This window comes from Nannobrachium achirus, assembly GCF_963921795.1.
Source record: "Nannobrachium achirus genome assembly, chromosome: 24".
Taxonomy (NCBI): domain Eukaryota; kingdom Metazoa; phylum Chordata; class Actinopteri; order Myctophiformes; family Myctophidae; genus Nannobrachium; species Nannobrachium achirus.
The window spans coordinates 28772511-28794209 of NC_137831.1; the positions used below are offsets into that span (position 1 = coordinate 28772511).

Genomic DNA, 21699 nt, shown 5'->3' on the forward strand with positions numbered 1-21699 from the left:
ATGTTTGTGTCATACTGCTATGTGCCACTAGATGGCATTGTGTACCCTGTGGTCAAATACCAAGTGCTGAGTAAATGAGCTGCAGGCTGACTTACAGAGCAACAAGGAGCTCATTATGTTGTATCGTCACTGGAATCTATCCTCAAAACAACACCATTATTATAATTTATTGGGACATTGATATTCTACAGCACACCATACAACATATTTTGTAGTTGTCTTGATAATGGTGTAAAAACATGTGCTAAATTTGTTGTTGGCACTTTCTCTGCTTGCTGGCGTCCTTTCCCCTGTTCATTAGCTTCTATCACAAAGTATTTCCAAACAAGCACTCATCCTGCTGTTGTCTTTGTGTAGGCTGGCCGTTCTGGGCTAAGGTGAAATGGAGTCCAATGCAAAGCACGCACATTTATGCCTAACAATATTTAACGCTTTAACTATTGAAAAATAACAGATATACAAGCTTGTAGATCTGCTATTTTTGAAAAGTCATGAAAATGTGTGCAAATCTTTGAATAACAGTGGCTAAATACATATCATTTTGGGGGTCCTTGTCATGAAAAGGTTTGAGCACCACTGACATAGAAACATAGTTTTTTTTTTTTTTAAACTTAGAAGGATTTAGAAGACACTTATAGAATCGTGCCAAAATATTCAAAGACGTCCACACATTTTCAAGAGTTTAAAAAAACTGCAGATCTACAAGCTCGCAGTGTGGCCGCGCTGTGAGCTTGTATATCTGCTATCATTTAATAGTTAAAGCATAAAATAATGCGTAATAATGCGTACCCAGTCTAAATGGGTTAAAAAAAATAACACATTTAATTCTGAAATGACCACTACTCAAATGCCTCTCTTATCTTCCCCAGCATGGTTTCCTAGAGTTCATGTGCTTTTCTTTTCTCTTGTTTTCTCTCCGACCTGGGCAGAGACTCCAGTGCACAGTGGCTCATCTTCCCCGTTGCCCCTGACGCCTTGCAAGGACAGGGGAGGCCCCTTCTACGGCCTGGAGAGCCGCAGGAACAACGAACTTAACGAGGTGATGAATATTATCCTTGCCTTGAGGCCTAATAATGGCTCCCACGTCGAAGTGATACACTTTGATTAACGATCATGTCTGGGCAGTGGGCACAAGGCTTCTTCAGACACTTATGATCCCCTGAAACGTGTGTTGTAAAGTTGAGTAGGGGTGAAATTAATTATAGATTGTGTGTGTGTTTTTTTTTAAGAGACGGAACATTTATTGCATTAGCATAGTAAGTTTAACTGTGTATTGTGTGTAATAAAAATAAAAATATTTTATGCTATATACAATTGAAATGCGACACGTGTCATTTTACAACGGAGATTCAATTACGATTTTGGGCTTTATGATATTTATGAAAATAACAATCGAGATACGCGACGTGAGTGAGGGGAAAAAGTGATTAAACCGCATTTGATTTGCATTATCCTGACCTCACCATGACGGTCACACGTCAACTGTTTAATTTGCGGTGTTACAGTGATTATGACGACAACATGGACGAGGAGAAGTAGATTTTCGAAGTGGAGAAACATTGACTTTATTACAATCTAACACAGGGGTCTTCAACGTTTCCAGGCCAAGGGCCACTTAGTTGAGACAGAAATGAAGCAGGGACCCCCACGACCTTTTCATAGATTCCATATAGTTTCATCGTTTGACAGCACAATCATAAGTGTATTTTGGATTCATGTCAATTTGTGTTTTCAGATATTTAACCACTTGAACCGTCAATACTTAACAAACTTGACCTTTCACTCTGTACTCTTTTTTTCCCTTCTACACCAAACCTCTTTGCCGAAAATAGCCGATCTACAAGCTTGTAGATCTGCTATTTTTGGCTTAAGTTCTCAGAATATGTACATATGGTCAAGTTGTTAATATAAAAAAGGATTGGAAGATAGAGTTGGAGGACCCCCTATAGTAACTCTGAGGACGCCCTGTTGAAGACCCCTGATCTAACATCAAACAGACCACAGTCTTGTGGTTCTTTTTGGAGCTGTGTGAAGCACAGGCTCCCTATACGTGGCCGTGTGGGTCTGTCTGTGTGTCTGTCTGTCTGTCTGTATGTAGCCTGAACTTCCTAAACTTCGGCACGCCACTAGTCCCACAGTTTTGCCACCACACACTCGCGCCATATGTCAAATCGACCGGCTTACTCGGGAATCGTGGGCTATTACTTTTCTAAGAGAAAGGTTCTATAGTTTAATTGATATTAATTTATTAGTGAATTAATTTTCCCCATTGACTTATAATGGGAATCGCAAAAACTCACATTCAATTATTTGTCTCTCGCAAACCATAGGGGCTAGAGTTTCAAGACTTGGAGAGGAGGTTCATAATGATTTCAAGGATTAAATAAAAAATAATTGTGTCATTTGGCCGCATGGTGGCGCCATAACACCCCACTTTACGATTTGGCCTGTAACTCTTGAACCGTAGGTCGGAAAATTAAAAATATGTTTTCCCTGGATTCCTTGGGTCATGACGCATCTCCCCATATAGGCCATGCCCATTTGCGCCATGATAGATTTTCCGCCATCTTGAATTTTCTCCAAAACACACTTTTTGCTCCTTTTCCTACATATTTTCTTCAAATGTCACAAAAATCGGTACACATGATCCACACACACACACACACACACACACACACACACACACACACACACACACACACACACACACACACACACACACACACACACAGCTCCACTTCACACGGGTGTGATTTTTACTGAAGGAACATAGCCTTGTGTTGTGTGCTTGTAGATCAGCTATTTTCACTTAAAATGATAAATACAAAACAAACGGTTTTGGACATGGAGTACAAGGTTTCTATCCGACAACAACGATATTGTTGCTGTCGGGCGGAAACCTTGCATCTCCATATTCTTTGTGACGATAGAGACGATATGTCTTGTGCGAGTGTCACTCCTCTGCTCGACGAGGAGTTGTTTACGCCCTTAGTTAATTTGATAATCTCATTATGATTATCATTTTCGCCACAATCGTGCAGCTGTAGCTCGAGCCAAGATGATGGAGAGAGAGCCTTTGGTCACACACTGTGTTGTCTGTACCACAAGGCAGTAATACCAATTTGTATGATAATCTGAAATTCTTATACAAAATAGTTTAAGGAGACAAGATCCCCCTCTCCCCCACCATAAACAAAACTGAAAAGTTTCCAAAGTTATTGAGTGATTGTGTTAAAGGAGCTATAGTCAACTTTTTCATTGTAGGGCCGACACTTTGTTTACATAGTCTATAGACTAGGATGTAAACAAAGTGTCGGTCTGACAATGGCCAAAATGATTATTTTATCATTATTTTACGCTTTTTGTGGTAATTTTTTAATAGAAACACATATAAGAAGTTTATTTTTTTATAAAATATTTTCGAAAAATTATTTTTATTTTAGCATCCGTTTTTCAAGAAAAAGTTCACTATAGCTCCTTTAAGTCATGATCTCAAAACCGAAGTGTTGCTTTTTAAAACATGAAACATGTTTATTTTTATTTTTATTTTTAATTGCAAAATAGAATTATAAGCTAGTATAAGACATCTGTTTGTGTACAGATACTGTGATGAACTCTTGCAATCATTTTGTGTTTTATGGTATACATTAATCATATTGATAAAACTATATGTAATAACAAAATCAACAGTCTTGATTGGTCATGAAATGAAGTTGTTCGTTTTCTGCCCAAAGACAGTTGATATTGACAGATTGCTGCTTTCATTGGCTCCGTTGCCTCCAGGTCCTGAGCTGGAGACTGACCCCGGACAACTATCCTCTGACTGACCAGCCCCCTCCACCTTCCTACCTGTATGGATCTCAGCACCTCCTCAGGCTGTTTGGTCAGTTAAACCCATTATTTAATGCTTTAACTATTGAAAACTAGCAGATTTACAAGCTCACACTGCAAGCTTGTAGATCTGCTATTTTTGAAAAATCATCATTTTTAGAATATATCTTTTTAAAAGCGAACATTTGTAACTCAAATATTTGCTTCTGGGTGGTCCCTGGAACAACATATTTTGAGACGGGGGTCCGCAGCCAAATACATATCATTTTGGGGGTCCTTGACGTGAAAAAGTTTGAGAACCACTGATTTACAAGAAGGATTTAGAAGACATTTACAGAATCGGGTCAATATATTCAAAGACTTGGACAAATGTTCACGAGTTTTCAAAAATAGCAGATCTACAAGCTCGCTGCGTGGCACTCTGTGCCACGATGTGAGCTTGTACAAACGCGTTGCACGCTGCAACGCGTTGTGAGCTTGTGGATAGCCTATTTTCGGTTATTAGTTATTTTCAAAAGAAGCGGTATTTGAAATGGTCAAACTAGCCATGCATAGACACTAAGGGTTGCCCACCTGCTCCTGACAGGTAAATAAATCTTTCGGGCAGGTGGAGTTTTCTTTCAGGTTTCGGCACCGTTCAGGGACAGCTTCATTTGTCATTCCCTTGCTTTTTTGATTTGCAAAAAAAGTACACTGGTACAGTTACGCAATAATAGATACCTTTATTATCCCACAGGGGAAATTCAGTTACCCAGAGGCAGCACAGCAGTTTAAGGTTACAAGTTGCAAAGAACAAAGAAAAAGAAAAAGATTACTCTAGTGTACAGTCCAAAGAGCAAGCACAAAAAAGAAGAATATAAACAGTGTCGAAAAGCTATTGCAAAAAAGAAGAATATATACATAAAGTGACCACGAAACATTCAACGCTCATAAGTGACACGTCACACACACACACAAAAAAAGCTGTACTCAAATCACAACTTAACAAACAGTGCCAAACAAAAAAAGTGCACATAACAGTCAATGCTAGTCAATGCAACACAAGTATCACACCGCCATATCAACACAGCAATAGTACTCAGTTCAACCAACTAAAAGGATAGCACAAAAAGCCCTTAGGGCTTCTTTCCATTGTGCCCCTGTGTATTAAATTAATGTTTTAATATTTAGTGGCACATTTTGGTGGCATAAATTAATGATGGAATGAATTCACCCCCATGTTTGTGCCAAATCTGGGGGGGGAATAAGATCAGCGATCGGTCACACTAAAGCAGTGGTTCTCTACCTTTTCAGGCCGGGACCCCTAAAATAATAATAATAATAAATAATAATTTAACTGTGGACCCCCCCACCCTGACGAGCACTAAGAGTTGAGGTGTTACATTTAGCATGACACGTTTCTATTTTGAAAATAGCAGATCTACATGCGCACAACGCCTTGCGTTGCGAGGCGTTGTGCGCATGTAGATCTGCTATTTTCACAATTTCTGTCATTTTATAGGTATTAAAAAAGTCCTTAGATTGTCACTTTAGAAATGTGCAGATACCCTCTGTACACTTTATGTACTTACTCTGTACCCTACTTTATGTTGGTTTGTTTACTGTTGAGAGAGAAAGCAATGTTTCACATTAAGTTAATCATCTGGGGACCCCCCAAAATAATTTGGGGACCCCCCTGAGGGTCCCGACACAGAGGTTGAGAACCACTGCACTAAAGCTTTACGTTGGGATCGTTCAGGGACTCCTTCATCTATCATGCTGTTGCTTTTTGGCCAGTCACGCTAAAGCTTTACCGTGGTAACGTTCAGGGACTTCTTAATTCATCATGGTGCTGTTGCTTTTTGGCAGTGTTTTTTGGCAGTTTTTACTGAAGTAAAAGTACCAACACTGCAATGTAAAAGTCCAGAATTAAAAATGTACTTGAGTAAAGGTACGGTTTACAACAGGAAACTTTATAACCTGACTTAAGTCGGGTTAACTGACGGTTGGATTTGAAAACCCGACTTCAGTCAGGTTCGTCAGTAGATGTGTTGAGTCTACAGTACTTGAGTAAATGTACTTCGTTACTTGTGAATGGACCCGAGAGATGGAGAATTGCCTGTCTCGTGCGCTCTCGTCGCATTCTGAGGAGTTGTTTACGCCCCTAGTTAATATGAACATTTCATTGTGATTATCTTTTTTTTACCATTATCATGCTGCGATAATGTTTTATTTTTATTTTTTATTTTAGTTTTGTATCTTAAAAAAAATGTTTTTTCCTTCCAGTGAAACTTCCAGAGATCCTGGGCAAGATGAACCTCCCTGAGAAGAACCTCAGAGCTCTGATCAAGCATCTGGAGCTGCTCCTCAGGTAATCCATGGCTAGTTTGTGTATTCCCCTTCTCATAGACTCTGCTGCTTCCTCCAAAATGACCAGGTAACTGGGAAGTGTTTGTGTGTAAATAGTGGTGTCAACCCCTGGCTCTCAACCTTTAGGATTTCAAGGACCCCCGTTGGATTAAATTTACTATCAGTGGGATCCCAATCTACACTACCGGGTCATGAAATTCCTGGAAATATTTTGAAATTAGAAATAAATATATAATAATCCAATCCTGGAAAATGGGTCCTGGAAAAATATTTTTATTGTTTTTGGCTATTGATTATTTTGTAATAAATACATCTATATAATGATCGAAAACATGTAACAGAAGTCGTTTTCCGCCAAACATGCTGCGTGATTGCAGCCTAATGTGTACCGGACATGACAAAAAGAACACATCTAAAGCTCACAACCTGCTGCAGCCTGATCCTAAACCCTAGAATAGATGTTGCAGCAAAAAAAAAGAAAGGGGGGGAAATATCATGCACCACGTGTGTGCATGCTGTTCACAGCTTTCAAACAAAAAAATCCGGTGAGAGATATTTGGAACCTTTCTGTATACCTTTCTATATTCTATGCTTTAGTTTTGGTATACTGTCTGTCTTTGGGCATTGCACATAGGAGTAAGAGACTCATTATTGTGCTGAGTGATTGTTATATAAGCCTTGACATTAGGGTAAATAGACAATATGAAAATAGTCATGATCGTCCTAAAACAAGAAAAATGCTCAAATATGTAACTCCTTATTTTAAGTATATGAGGTCAGTCATCTATGATGCATCTCACAGGGGTGAAAACATAATCCCCCCTTTCGTCCTGGCTGAGGTACAAATTCTGAGCAGCATACACCCTTAATGCTATAGTAGCTATCATCTACGGGCAGTTATTAACTGCGTTACCGAGCACTTTGTGACAACAGGATACAGACGATTGAATCAAAAACCATAAAACGGTGGTTGTAAAATCCTGCGACTAGCAAGCGCATGCAATCCCATCGCTCAAGGTAGACGCCGAGCTATGAAGACATATTCAGGAGTCACATCCTTTAGTCTCTCATATGCTTCATATACTTACATACTGCCATCTCAAATGAATTGTGTAGCCCAGGGCTTTTCAACGTTTTTAGGCCAAGGACCCCTTAGTTGAGAGAGATGAAGCAGGGACCCCCACAACCTATTTCATAGATTCCATATATAGTTTCATTGTTTGACAGCACAATCAACAGTGTATTTTGGATTCATGTCAATTTGTGTTTCCAGATATTTAACCACTTGAACCGTCAATACTTAACACTTATGTTGCTATCAATTAAATCTCTTTGAAGGTCCAAGTTGCCATGGTCTCCATAGACTTCCATGTAATTCGGATCATGCACGCCCATGCCTAATCATGCACCACGTGTGTGCATGCTGTTCACAGCTTTCAAACAAAACAATCCGCTTGAAAATCCGTTCAGGCATTCATGAGCTAGCAGCCATTATGTTTTCTTCAAATGTAAACAAACATGGCTGCCATGTTTGAAAGATGGGGTTGGTATGGGGGTTAAACATGCAAAAGATCTTCAAAAACTGCCCAAACTCGGGAAACTCGCGGTTGGCACAGGGGGGGGTACCAATACAAACTCGGGAAACTCTGGGTTGGCACAAGATGTGTTAATAAACTTAACCCTTCACTCTGTACCAAACCTCTTTGCCGAAAATAGCCGATCTACGAGCTCACAACGCCTTGCGCTGCAAGGCGTTGTGAGCTTGTAGATTGGCTATTTTTGGCTAAAGTTCTCAGAATATGGACGCTAGGGTTCAAATCGTTAATATAAAAAAGGAGAAAAAAGTTTCTATCACACAAAGATTTGGAGGACAGGACCCCCTGTAGTAACTCTGAGGACCCCCTAGGGGTCCCGGACCCCCTGTCGAAGACCCCTGGTGTAGCCTTTTCGAGACGCTGCTTTTCTTTTTTCTTTTCTCTCAAATCTTCTAATCGACGGTCGCGGTTGAACAAGCACCGAACTGCCTAACGGCTCAGTTCATTAAATGAACATTGACCCTATCGTCAGTGGCATCAGCGCTCATCCACCGTGTGTTAGCAGGGTGGGCCTCTAGGGGAATCCCTCAGCGCCTTCTGTTGCACGCTTCCATCGACTGACAGACGAGCACACATGATACATGCATAATAATGTACATGCACACATGTGACTGACTGCCAGCCAGTGCCATATCCCTTACATTACATCAGCGGTCTTCAAGGGTTCTCAGCCCAAGGACCCCTTAGCTGAGAGAGAGAGATAAAACGGGGACCCCCGCTACATTTAAAAAAATTGTGTAATCTCGCTCCCAGAGGTTTTCATTCCCCGCACGACAGACACAAAGATCGCAATTTAGAGTGCGTGAAGCTGCAAAAGGAAGAGAGCGCGCGACTGGAAAAGTAAGGGAAGTCGTCAAGGAAAAGCGATATGATATACTTGTACTGTTCTCCATTTTTTGTTGTTGATCAATCTCTTTTTATTATATTTTTTTTCTTTATGCAAATAACAAACAACAGAGAACATACAAATCCCCACCCACCCTCCCCTCAGACCCGTAACAGGAAAAAAATAAAAAACAGGACAAAGACTAAGACACTGTAAGGAATAAAAAGGTAAAAAAAATGAAATAAAATAAAAACTTAAAGATTAAATACAATTGCACTATGTTGCAGCTTTGTCTAATAAAATATGCAATCCAAACCGGAATGGGAGGTAGAAAAAGACTTTAGCCATGGAGAGACAGACAGCAAGCAGCAGGGGATGGATGGTGTTGAAGAGAGATGAGTGAGCGTTGGACAAGCTGCTGAGTCTAATCTTTTAAATCCTCCCCGGCGATCTTCGGTTCAGCCGGTCCCTAACCGAGGGGATTTAGGTGCCTTCCTTCTCTAATCAAACACATGCAGCACCTCCCTCTGGCCACCACGGGGCACTGTGGAGCAGCAAGACTGCCCTTGGCTTCTGGTAACCTGACCTAGCAGTCGTTTGAAATGAACTGTGAGGAGCAGCAAACGTGTGTCTGGAATATGATGAGGGCCGAGGTTTTTAGAGGTGCAATTTTAGACATCGTTTTAAAATGAGGGACGCTAAGGTTAATCTGATTGACGTAACACTTTTAATTGAATTGTTAAATTGTTATGTCGTATTATCAAGCATATCAAGTATATATGTTCCTAAATAGTTAAGGAATATTAATAAAAACCTGGGAATAAATTCCTTACCAAACAATTTCTTCACCAATGTGTTCGTAAAGGTGTCTAGTAACATATCTAACAAAGATTGAAATTCAACATCCCTAGGAAAATCTTTGACACATTAATTGGGCTAAAAACAGACCATAAAAATGATGGTTTAGTGATGAGTCATCACTTTTCACAGTGGTATGGGTGTCCATGTTTAGCTCAAGGAATGTTTTTCGTGCAAAAGAAATGCTTGCAATGGATTCAGAATAATTAAAAAACACCTAGTTAGACCCCTCACATCCCACTTAAAGCATATTTTTTGGGAGACCCAGAATTACCCTAGCTGACAAAGATTTTCCTAGGGATGTTGAATTTCAATCTTTGTTAGATATGTTACTAGACACCTTTACGAACACATTGGTGAAGAAATTGTTTGGTAAGGAATTTATTCCCAGATTTGACAGATATTCTGCAAATTTTCTCTGACTAAAAGGAAATACTTGTATTTAATTATTTCTGATCAGAATCGTGGATAAAACGTATTCCCCACCATGACCAGATGGGGGTATATCAAAAGTAGAGGCATGCCACCTCAATCCTCCATCTGTTTGGCCCTACAGAAATCCAATAACATCTCTCCAACTTTATCTTGTTTATGGTCAGTCGCTTGTCCACTTTTTCTCGGTCGCTTACACAGTAAATGGGACATTTTGAAGCCGAGGCTGACAAAGTGCAGGTGCGGCCGCTTTGCCTGTGTATGTCTTTTTTTTTCAATCTTTCCCCGTTCATGTCACACACTTGAGATCAGCCGCGCGGCACATTGTGAGACAAGGTCGCGGAGCAGGCAGAAAACGGATTGATGTTGCAGTCAAGGGGACTACCAGTGAAGTGCATTCTGGGAGTTGGCCACAGTTGATCTCTTGCACTCTCTTTCTCTGCAAGAATGAAAGATTAAGTAAGTGCGTGCACGCGTGCGTGCGCCCTTTTTATACTGGTGTACGGTCCATATGCCCACAGCAGTATGAGCCGTTCCTCATCCCCACAGCAGTCTAGATAATACCTCATTCTTCACCCACCACAATGGTGGCTTCAGCCAGAATGGCTAATGGGAAAATGTCACAAACACTTTTGTACTTCTCCACAGGAAGACTTTTTTTTTTTTTTTTTTGCCAAGCTGAATTAACCACACTTTTCTGGAGCGTGAGCATGACGGTTTCCTTTTGGGTTGTGTTTTAGCGTTCTAGCTATTTGAAGAGATTTGGTGTTGAGGTGGAAAAAAATTTGCGTACATAGTATAGAGCCCTTTTGGACTCCGGTCGTCAACTAAGATCATAGGGTTTCATCGGTTACGTTTGTTATAATATTTTTCCCGAAACAGGGAAGTGTTGATTTCGGCGACTAAAACTTTGACGAAAAATTCTCGACACCGTTTTTCTCCGACAAAAACTAAATAACTATCAGGTAAATAAAAACGAATCTATGATGACTAAATATGTTGTCAATTTCTTAACAAATAAAAACTAGTCTAAAATGTAGGGACTAGTGGAGAAAAGATCCAGTAGAACTAAGATGAGTCATTTTATGTTTGGTTGCGCTCTGAAAATATTATATTTTCATTATTACAATCAATCGTAAAATCAGCCATTACAATGCCATGAAGGCCCACCAAAATACATTTTAGTCGCCAAAATCAACTGTAGGCTTAGTCGACTAAAAACGTATGATATTTAGCCGACTAAAACTGTTAAAATCAGATGGAATTAAGACAAAATCAACACTTGCCACCTACGTAGGAATCCAGCCTGATGTACTTTACACAGGAGAGGAAGTGGCTCCCTCGAATGCTGTCCCATTAGGCTGCCTTGTTTGTCAACAAGTCACCAGATAATTTCTTAATTTCTCCTCTGATGAGGATAATTTGTTTGCGTTGAGATTAGGAGGGCCTGCTGGAGCTAAGACGAGATGGCAAGATTAACAGGGTACTGGATACTAAGAAGATCTGGATTAGTTTCCCCCCTCCGCTGCTACTGATTAGATGGAGCGGGCTGAGGGATTTCTCTCTCTCTCACTCTCACACTCACACTCACACACACACACTCTCTCTCACTCTCACTCACCCACAACATTTCTCTCACTCTCCCCCTCACACACGCGCTCTCTCACCCAGTCTCATTTTCATTCAGTCTCCTCTCATCTGTAGTGACTTCTAGCCTGGGTAGTAGTAAGGTGAAGGACGCGGGAGCTCTTCCTCGTGACACATAGCCCCCGTCAGGGTTCCGAGAGCTGTCGGGAGTTTCAGCCGCCGGTGAACCATGGAGGTCGAGGCGTGACGAGAGCCACGACTTGACAGAACAGTCAGCCGGCAGACGCCGGTGGCGTTTCTCTTTCCGCAGGGCTGTAAATCTCCGTTGTCACGAATGGTTTCGCCATTACCCACGGTCTGTTCCCCTTCTCTCCTTCTGCTCCTTCCCCCTGTCCGGTATATTTGTTTTATTTTGTTTTGCTCTCTCTCTCTCTCTCTCTCTCTCAGGTTTCTCGCGGAGTTCCACGAGGACTTTTTCCCCGAGTCGGCGTACGTATCGGCGTCAGAGGCCCACTACAACATGAAACAGCCCAGGCCTATTTACTGAAGCCGACCCGCCATTTTTTTTCCCTTCCTATCTTCCCTGTCCCTCTCTGCTTTCCTTGTTAGCCCCGCCCCCTCCCCACTTCCCGTCCCTACGCTGGGTTACTTGAAGGAGAAAAGGTTGATCTTATGCTGATGATGTCCCGCTATTACCTCCCGCTGTGCTATGTCCTGCTTTGTCTGCTCGGCACGCTCCGCTTTAGTGCTTTCAGCTTAGACCTCTTGCACTGCTCAGCTGTTAAAAAAAAAAGAAAAAGTTAGAAAAGTTAGTTGCTTACGTGAACTTGTATATCTGCTTTTTTCTTTTCCTTTTTTTTTTGTGCTCGATGTGTTGTCTATAGCGAATTCAAGTATGATCCAAGCTTTGTTCAGGCCCAAATGATCCTATTGGGCTGCATCAGCCCGTTCTATCCCCAAGTCCCGACCTCCAAAAGTTAGACTCATTTAAGACCTATCTCTGCCTCAGATGAGTCGTCTGACTAATTATGCAACTGGTCCCCGGGGTAGTTTAGTTGGCATTTTCTCCATCTTGGAAAAAGGCAAATGACCAGTTGCGAGTACTTGACCCAGGCCTCCAAGCCGTTTTACTCCCTGCTGCTGCTGCCAAACCTCCCTTCCACTGGCCCTCACACGTATGGCTGTCACAATTATTACATAATCATCTAACTGCAATTATTTGACATAATTGCGATTATTTTTATAATCGCATTATAAAAATCGCAATCATAATCGTTTCCATGTTGAAAAATGTCCATATATATTCTTTTTTAAGTAAAACAAATTGTGGAAATAGCAGATCTACAAGCTCACAACGTGTCTCATCGCTACGCTTTGTGAGCTTGTAGGCTATTTCCACTGTCAATGTTCTTTTAAAGTATAAATATATATATTTAAAGTTATAAAGTTGTCAAACATGTCAGTAATTTCTTTAGTATATTTAGGTTATGTGTCATATCTACCATGTGCAACTTCAAAGCCTAAAAGCCAAACAGAAATGCAATTGTCAACGACAAAAACACAATTAAATCGTTAATCGCAATTATTTGAGAGAAGAATAATCATCATGTAAAATGTCATAATCGTGACAGCCCTACTCACACGTAAGACGCAAGCTCATTCCCTCGTCCGTCCGCCCCTCCCTCCCTCCCCTGCCCACCAAACCCCTGTGCTGAATAGGCGCCATGGAAGAGGACCTCACTTGTCGGCACTGCAGGGCCTTGTCCTTGACACCCACCCCACTCCCCTTTGCACCTGGAACTCTGCTAATGGATGCTCTGGTTGGGCCGAAGCTTAAAATTGGCGTTTTTCGCCGAACCTGTTGGGAAGGTTTGGCCGCCCCACTCGTTCTTTATGCCCACAAACTCCTCTTGCTTAGTGACTTTGACTGATAAATGTTAGTGTTCCGCACTGCCAGCCATGTTTCTGGAGTCCCTGAAGAGAGAGTTCAGTTCCTGTACTGGAGAGATTACCTCTACCCTGCTATGCAGCGCTCATTCTCATTCACTGACTGAGCTTTTTCTTCCTCCTTTCTGTCCATGAAGTGTGCCATGCATTAGCTTTCTTTAAGACTGTGTCGAGAGATGTGTCGTTTGTTAATTGCATATTTCTTGCCTATTTTGTGCTTCTGTCCGTCACCCTGTTCACAAACCCCCGGCGTCGCAGCCCTGTTTAATGTCTGTATGATGATGAAATGCCATTTTGTCTCTTGTTTTGAAGAGCTTCTGAGTTCCCCTTTCTCTTTGTACATCTACTGTACCATCACAACGTAGCGTATACCAGACATGGACAAGTCACGCCCATAAAAAGGAAGGAAACCACACCACTTTTAACCTGAACCCACAACCTGGTTGAATTTGAACTAATACCACAACTCTACTGCGCTAATGTCTGTCGATTGAATCAGATGAATTTAGTTTACCCCATCCATAGGACATAACAGTATGAGTGCATGAAAGTCTGCTCTGTATATTTGGTTTTATTTTGTTTAGCTATAACTATCACACAGATATGTGTGTGATAAACACCCTTGTGCTCCAAAGAGGTTAAAACTAATATCATTAGACACTACTAGTGTGGGTGAAACAATGATTATCTCAATGTTAACACGCTGCTAGTCATATTTTCTTCTCTTTTTTACCCCCCCCCCCCCTTTCTTTTCTTTTTTCTTATTGAAATCTGACCGTTTAAAATTATTTGTTTTTCTTTATGACCTTGTATGTGAAAGTGTAAATACAAAAAGTAAAAGGGAGATGATGTGAATGTAATGTCTCCCTATTTACATACAAAAGAAAGATTTTGATCCCTCCACAACGCGTCAGTGTGTAATGCTTCAGCGTCCCAGGAATTCATATACAGTACCTCTTACACAGATCGTACAGTATGTGTTGAATGAGCTATTAGTGTTTTTTTTTTTAAACTAGCCTGATTGTGGCTGGTACACACTTATCAGAGCTGCATCCGTATTTGTAGTACGACCGCTTGGGATCCGGAACCGGATCCCAACTAGGAATCAAGTTGAACTAGAACTAGGAATCGTTAAATGGAACGGCTAGGGAAAAATGATCCCAACCTTAGTCATAACACCCGTTGATACAGAAGTGTACTGTATGTTTGTCTTTTTCAACAGCGACCGGGTTATTGGTATTATGGTATGCAAGTCCTATTAAAGTAGTACTTTGTGTTGTGTTATGTATTTTCAATGTTCAGAAGCTAATTTTCTTGCCCTTGTTTGTTTTTTGTTCAACGTAGCATTTGAATAAAGGGTTGTTATATTTCTAAAACGTGTCCTTATTTTCGGTGCATATCTAATGTATAGAAATGTTTTGGATTTTAGTGTTGGCTATTCAACAATAGATGTATAAGCCTCACAGCACATCAGCACGCCTCTGCGTGCCACCCCTTGAGCTTGTAAATCTGCTATTTGTGACAATTTTCAAAAGATCTTGAAGTTCGAATAACTTGGATTTTTAGACACAAATCTCTTCTGGGGGTCCCTGGCATAAAGCATTTTCAGATGGGGTCCCGTGGCTATATACACTACAGTATATACCCCACACACACATTTCAAATATTTATGTCCACATAAACAGAAGTACAAGAATGCCTTGTACCAAGGACATAGACCATGCCAGTGCAGTCAGATCATTAGTTTACAGTTTAGGCATTTAGCAGACGCTTTTAATCCAAAGCAATTTACAACAAGCAGGTAATACACATCACTATAATAAGCAAGATAATATGTCCGTACATTAACAACAATATAACAAATGCATAGGAATATCAATCTAGAAAAACTAACATGGGTAGACTATGCACCTAATTAGTAAAAAACTTCTAAAACCTAACAAACGCCATCTAGCTACATGTACATGTCTAGCTACAGTTACAAAGTGCATGTAAGGCAGAACATTTTTACATACAATACTGTTGGCATACATGTCAAACACAGTCCAACAATCAATGGGTATAGGAAACCGCATCCTCCAAATTGAGTGGCTTCCTATAATAGCTGATACCTAGCAGTACCTTGCTAACTGTTTGGCGTATTTGGAGGGGCCGGCCATTTGAAGGCCCCTCACAACCAACTTGTGCACGTGCCCTAGGGCGTTAGCTGAAATGTTAGAGAACACAGAATCATCGTTACACAGGTTAAATTGCTTGGCTTCACAGAATGCTTATGTAGCATGATGGAGGATCTGAAGATGGAAGAGAGATCTTTTGATATCAAATCCACTATCCTGGCATGCCTGGAGTCCCCATATGGGAAGATGATGGACAGAAGTTAGAATGGTTGTTTAATTATGAAGTCTTTAAGACGGCACATTTTGTTTCTAAAGCCTGGAGTAGAAGACAGTCTCAGCTTTTCAAATAGTAGCTTGAGTGTTAAAGTTGGTTATTTGTTTGATCATTGTTTGTGTGAATTGTTATGTCGGTGAATTGTTTTTTGTTAAATGAAACGTAAAAGTGTCCTGTAAGTCCATATGGGCTGGGCTTCCTTGGAAGCATGACACTAAAATAAAGAAAAATCTTAAAAAAAAAAATACTGTATCACACACATTTAAGATGTGAGACATGGTTTCAGCTATTTGTTTGTGACCATGATGTATACAGTAAGGAGCATAATTGCCTGGAAACCAGATGGAGAGATTACGTTTAGATGGTAAAATCTCTCTCTCTCACACACACTCTCTCTCACACACACACACACACACACACACACACACACACACACACACACCATGCATTTGTAGAATGGTCTTAATAGGCCCAAATGTAACCCCAATGCTATCGCAGATCAATAATAAATGCTAGCTATTTTGATTTAGTTTGTTTGCATCTTGTTTACATCATCCAAGTATCTGCTCCAGGGACCTCCTCTGGCCCCCAGTAAAAGGGAGAACCCATATAATACCCCCTGGGAACAAGCGCCAAACCTGGGATGACGGGGCCTTATGTCTCTGTGGTTATCAAACCTTTTCATGTCAGCTACCCTCAAACGAATATGTATTTATTTTGGGCCAAGTACAAATAGACCGTATGTCAAATTTTTCAAGATAAAAAAACAAACACAAGGGGTTGTGATTGTTAGCATTCAGGCTGCAGATCATGTGTCATGCATCATGCTTCGGCTCAGCCCCATATATGGACATATCGTGTCAGTCCCTATACGTCTACCCATGAAAGATTGTGGTGGATGCCCCCCATGAAAAAATGAAAACAACAATCCCAAATTTCCAAATGACAGGATGAGCCATGGCCTGTAAGCGGTAAGCCACTCCACCTGCCACGGCTGCCTCCAGAGTTTTATTGAGTAGACAGGGTTTGATCTAATCGATGTACCCTTGTCTTTCCAGGATGGATGTGGCTCTTCTGGCGAGGGAGGGGGGAGGCTTGTTGTCCTTTGCAGAAACGGAGGGCGCACGTTCTTTGACAGAGGCGAAAGGGTTCAATATCGTCTCTGTCGGGTGCGAAAGCGCATACTGTTAGGGATGGGATATTCACGATATTATCACGATAATCAAAACTATTATCCTGGGGTGAATAAAAAAAATAGCAGATCTACAAGCTTACAATGCGTCACAACGTGACACGTTGTGAGCTTGTAGATCAGCTATTTTTTGGCCAAGACATTTGATAGAGTGAAAAAAAGACTGTCAAGTACGTACAGTATATTATAAGCACCTTTTACCAATTATATAGGGTCTAAGTGGTACCGGATATGCAGCTCGGCAAATAAAATGTGATCCAGTGCATGAGGGAGGACGATATCATGATACATTTTATCTCCACAATAGGATTATCGTGAGTGTTTTTTTATCACGATAAACGATAATATCGCGTATCATCCCATCCCTACATACTGTATGTCCAAAACTGTTAATATGGCGTCAAATTCTTACTTTTGATACTTTTGTGTGATGCTGTAAGCATAGGCAGCTCCACAGGGGTCATTGGGGGGCACTGCCCACCCAGATTAGACTTTGTACCCCCCTAGTCCAGATTGGCCAGCCACCATTGTTAATTATTTATGTTCTTTTTTTGTTCTTTGTTCTATTATAAATATACATTTTCAAAATAATCAAGTCTAATGAAAATGCAATAATAATAGGTAGCCTACACTGGCGTTGCACAGAGTTGTTTTTATGTCTATTCCTGTGTTGTTGTGCATGCAGCACAGGAAATTCAAATCTTTTCAGTGAGAAAACTTGTAATGGACATTACTAGGTTGGCCCAATAGCCGCACAAAACACTTCCTCGGTCCTCGCATGCGAACGTCCAATTGCACGTACGAACCACGAGGCTTTGTTATGTTTTGTGCATTCGTTGCATGCGTGCTTCCGTCGGGGGATTGAGAAGGGAAAAAAAAGACATGCAACTGAGCACAGACCGCTGCACAACTCACCGACCTCCCGTTTTTTATGCAAGAACTTGTGGGAACCCACAGTTCCTACCTTTGCTACTTTTGAATTCGAAACCTGAAAAGTAACAGTCTTGGACCTATGAGTTTTCCACGTGACAGAGATAAAATGTTATTACTTACTTAAAGGGGAATACCACTCATTTTCAACATTGAACTATGTCATTAATACCTTGGAGTAAATAAGAATAAAGTCCCCCCCCCGCCCCTTCTGTGTTGCCTAGAACTGGATGAGTGATTGTGGGGTTTGCCTTGCAAAGTACACTTTGATGATATAGTTCAATGTTGAAAAAGAGTAGTGTTCCCTTTTAAGACTTTGGCTACACGGAGCTGAATATTTCATATATCCTGGTTTTTCAGATATCCACATAGAAAAATATCTAGGTCCACACGACAAAGATATCTAGGTCTAACAAGCACACACACAGTAAAGTCTTCAGAGATATCTGGGTTTCCCTGTCTACACGGATCCAGTGAATCGGATATTTTTCAATCTCTCCACTTATTTATCCAGTTTAAAAAATATCCAGCTTCGCGGCCGAAATATCCAGCTTCATGTGGCTGCAAGCCCCAACAGCACAAAAAAATGTCTAGCTTCAGAAATATCCAGCTCTGTGTAGCCATGGCCTAAGGCAGTGGCTAAGGAGGTAGAATGACCGCCTTGGAAATGGAAGGTTCCAGGTTTGATTCCTCCTCCCAGCACCCGTCCTTGAGCAAGACACTGAACCCTGATGAGCATAGCAGGTGGCTGTCTTGAATCGTTTCGTCATTGAAATAGTTCAGCGTTGAAATACATTGTAAAGCTCTTTGAAGGCTCGTAAAAGACTAGAAAGGCACTACTGTCCATTTAGCGTTGACTGTACATTTAAAACTCAGACAGCTATAATAGCCACCAACAGACAAAAATGATGTAATAAATAATAAAAGCAAATTTAAATAATTCTGTGCACTCAATGTGTCAAATTAGCCTCCGTAAGCCCCTTTTCTAGGCTAAACTCTTAATTCCTCTTAATTCCTTTTGTGACGTGCACAGCATGTTCTGGCCTGTTCTGCGTTTTAAGAAAATTGCTAAAAATGAATTTAGTCCTGCCCCGATTATAGTGTTGTGGGAGAACAGCTTGCAAAAGCAAGCATAGACGGTTCTTCTTTGAATACTTGAGCCAGCCTTTCTCCGTTTCCCCCATTTGCTAGTTTCTTGAAAAAAGTTGTTGGGGAGGCAACTTCTCCCATCCTCTGTTTTGTTTTGGAAAACATGTTCTCTGGTTCTTCTGTCTGTAGACAAGAGTGTCCTCGACTTCTTATGAATTCTGTTCTCGTCTCATCAGATATGGGCTAGCCAGACAGCTAGGGTCAAGAGGTGTTACCATAGTCATCGCACCCCCTGCAGACTTCTTATTAGACAGAGATACTGTAGAAATAAGATTCATGTCTCAACTGCAGATTGTGTAACAAATATTGGCAGTTGCGGGTTGCGGGGCGTGTTCCTAAAGTGTCTGTACAGTAGTTGCTTATTGTCTCTAAATTATTCATTTCTATGAATTAATCACAAAACCTCGAATTAATTAGATTTTTTTTTATCGAGTCCCAGCCCTAATACATATAAATGTTTGACTTTTTTTCCCCCATGATATGGTGATCTACTTCTTTTGGGCTCATTTTGTAGACCTGGTTGCTTATATTTCTTTGGCTAAATCTGGCAGTGCTGCTTGGGGCAGGTTGAATGGTTTTGCTGTGCTTTCCACTGCAGGCAGTTAAACGTTACGGTATATAGTTGTAAAGTCCCATTGTGTCTGTGTGCTGCTTAGACATAAGTTATCGGTGATAAAAGTGCTACTGCATTGTGTAATTAGCTGGACTTCCTGCAGTGCAGACCTCTTGGGTGGAAGTAGATAAGATGGATGTGATGTCTCTCTCTAACTGCAGATATTCCAGTCAGGGGAGTCACAAAGGGGGGGAAAGTGGGGCTGAGTTACTATGGCCCAAGGTGGAGGGGCCTGGAATTTTTTTATACTTTACTTATTGAAAAATAGCAGATATACAAGCTCACGGCGCGTCACTGAGTGTCGTGCTAGGCGTGCTGCGAGCTTGTAGATCTGCTATTTTTGAAAAGTCATGAAAATGTGTGCAAATCTTTGAATATATGTATTTTTGTACATTTTTGTACAACATTTGTAACTACAATTTTGCTTCTGGGGGGTCCCTGGAACTAAATATTTTGAGATGGGTGTCCGTGGCCAAATACATATAATTTTGGGGGTCCTCCACATGAAAAGGTTTGAGCACCACCGACATAGAAACATTGCTTTTTCAAAAAACCTTAGAAGTATTTGCAATATTCAAATTGTTTTTTTTTTGGTTTTTTTACAGATCTACAAGCTTGCAGCGCGGCACTCGGTGCCATGCTGTGAGCTTGTATATCTGCTATTCTTCAATAGTTAAAGTACCCAGGGCCCAGAATTTGGTGCCACACCCCTGAGTGCAGTGACAGGCAGCGGTGGTAAAAGTTAGGTACACGGTTAGGTAAAAGTATCAACACGGTCGGTAATGTAAAACAAGTATGGAATTCAAAATTGACTTCAGTAAAAGTACAAAAGTATTGGTATCAAAATATACCTATAGGTCAACTTTGTTCTTTTTACAACAATGGTTCATATATAATATAATACAATACAATACAAGTGGCAAAATATGTCTTTTTAAACACCATTAGCCCATTCCCAAGATGTACCACAATCTTTCATGGGCATATTTGACTTATGGGGGCTAGTAATGGTACTGTAAATAGTAATAAAGAAATCGCCCACTTATTGTGACATGTTTAGCCACTTGTATGCATGCCCCTACCCACTGAAATCAAAGTTGCTAAAATGATAGAAAGCAGTAAATGAAAATATTTTAACACTTTACTTGGCTGAAATGTACATGTATAGGGCTCAAGTGGTTAATGTGTGTTTTGTAATAATAATCACCCTCCAACTGCTCTGGGCACCTGGAGTCGCTGTTTTTGAAAGCATTTGAAGCTAGAAATAGACAAACCGAAACCACTGTATTCCGTGGCGAAAACTGGACGCACCTGGCTACAATGTTAGCCTGACAGCACGTCGCGGGTTTGAGCCCCCAAAGCGGCCTCTGCTGCGTGTCACTCCCCATGTCTGTCCCCCTTTCCTTTCAGCCTACTGTACTATCAATAATACATGCATAAAAAGAAATACAAAAGAATGAGGGGGCCTCAGTCCTTGAGCAGAGAAAGAGACATAGAGAGAGAGAGAGAGGGAGGGAGGGGTTGGCTACCATGGATAGCTTCCTGATATCCGGAATCTTTATGGGTTTTTTAGCGGTGGCTGCTAATTCTATTGGGATGGGGGGGTGTGGGTTTCCCCCGTAATGAACTGCTTATCACTGCAACCCGAGCCACTCCACTCTGGCCACTGTGCTATCATATAACCCACAGGAACCACCAGGTTCAAAGTGTGTCTGCCTATATCATCTTCAGACCACAGTAAAAGGAAATATATTGTCGTTGTCGGATGGAAACCTTGTATGTCCAAAACCGTCCGTTTTGTATTTATCATTTAAAAAATGATTTAAACTAGTGAAAATAGCCGATCTACAAGCACACAGCGCCTCGCGGTGCGAGGCGTTGTGTGCTTGTAGATCTGCTATTTTCACTAGTTTTGTGTGACGGTCTTGTATGATGCGTCAGGGCTTTACTTGCAAAAAAACGTACTCGTTTGAAACTTGGAGATACAAGGTTTCTGCCC

At 41.0% G+C, this 21699-nt stretch overlaps 1 protein-coding gene across 9 annotated transcripts in view; it reads left to right on the top strand.

Annotated features, from left to right (window-relative positions):
* The window catches only part of LOC308279971 (MSL complex subunit 3-like), a 241102-nt gene that overhangs the window by 18876 nt on the left and 200527 nt on the right, over positions 1-21699 (top strand). For 7 of the 9 annotated variants that reach the window (XM_080720202.1, XM_080720206.1, XM_080720203.1 and 4 more), the window contains 4 exons: positions 930-1039; positions 3784-3883; positions 6097-6181; positions 11926-14795. In XM_080720202.1, coding sequence (XP_080576328.1) covers positions 930-1039; positions 3784-3883; positions 6097-6181; positions 11926-12025 — 395 coding nt within the window. In that variant the 3' untranslated portion in view covers positions 12026-14795. Of the gene's footprint in view, positions 1-929; positions 1040-3783; positions 3884-6096; positions 6182-11925; positions 14796-21699 lie in introns of those variants that run through there. The other 2 variants (XR_013961706.1, XR_013961707.1) reach the window with 2 other exon arrangements.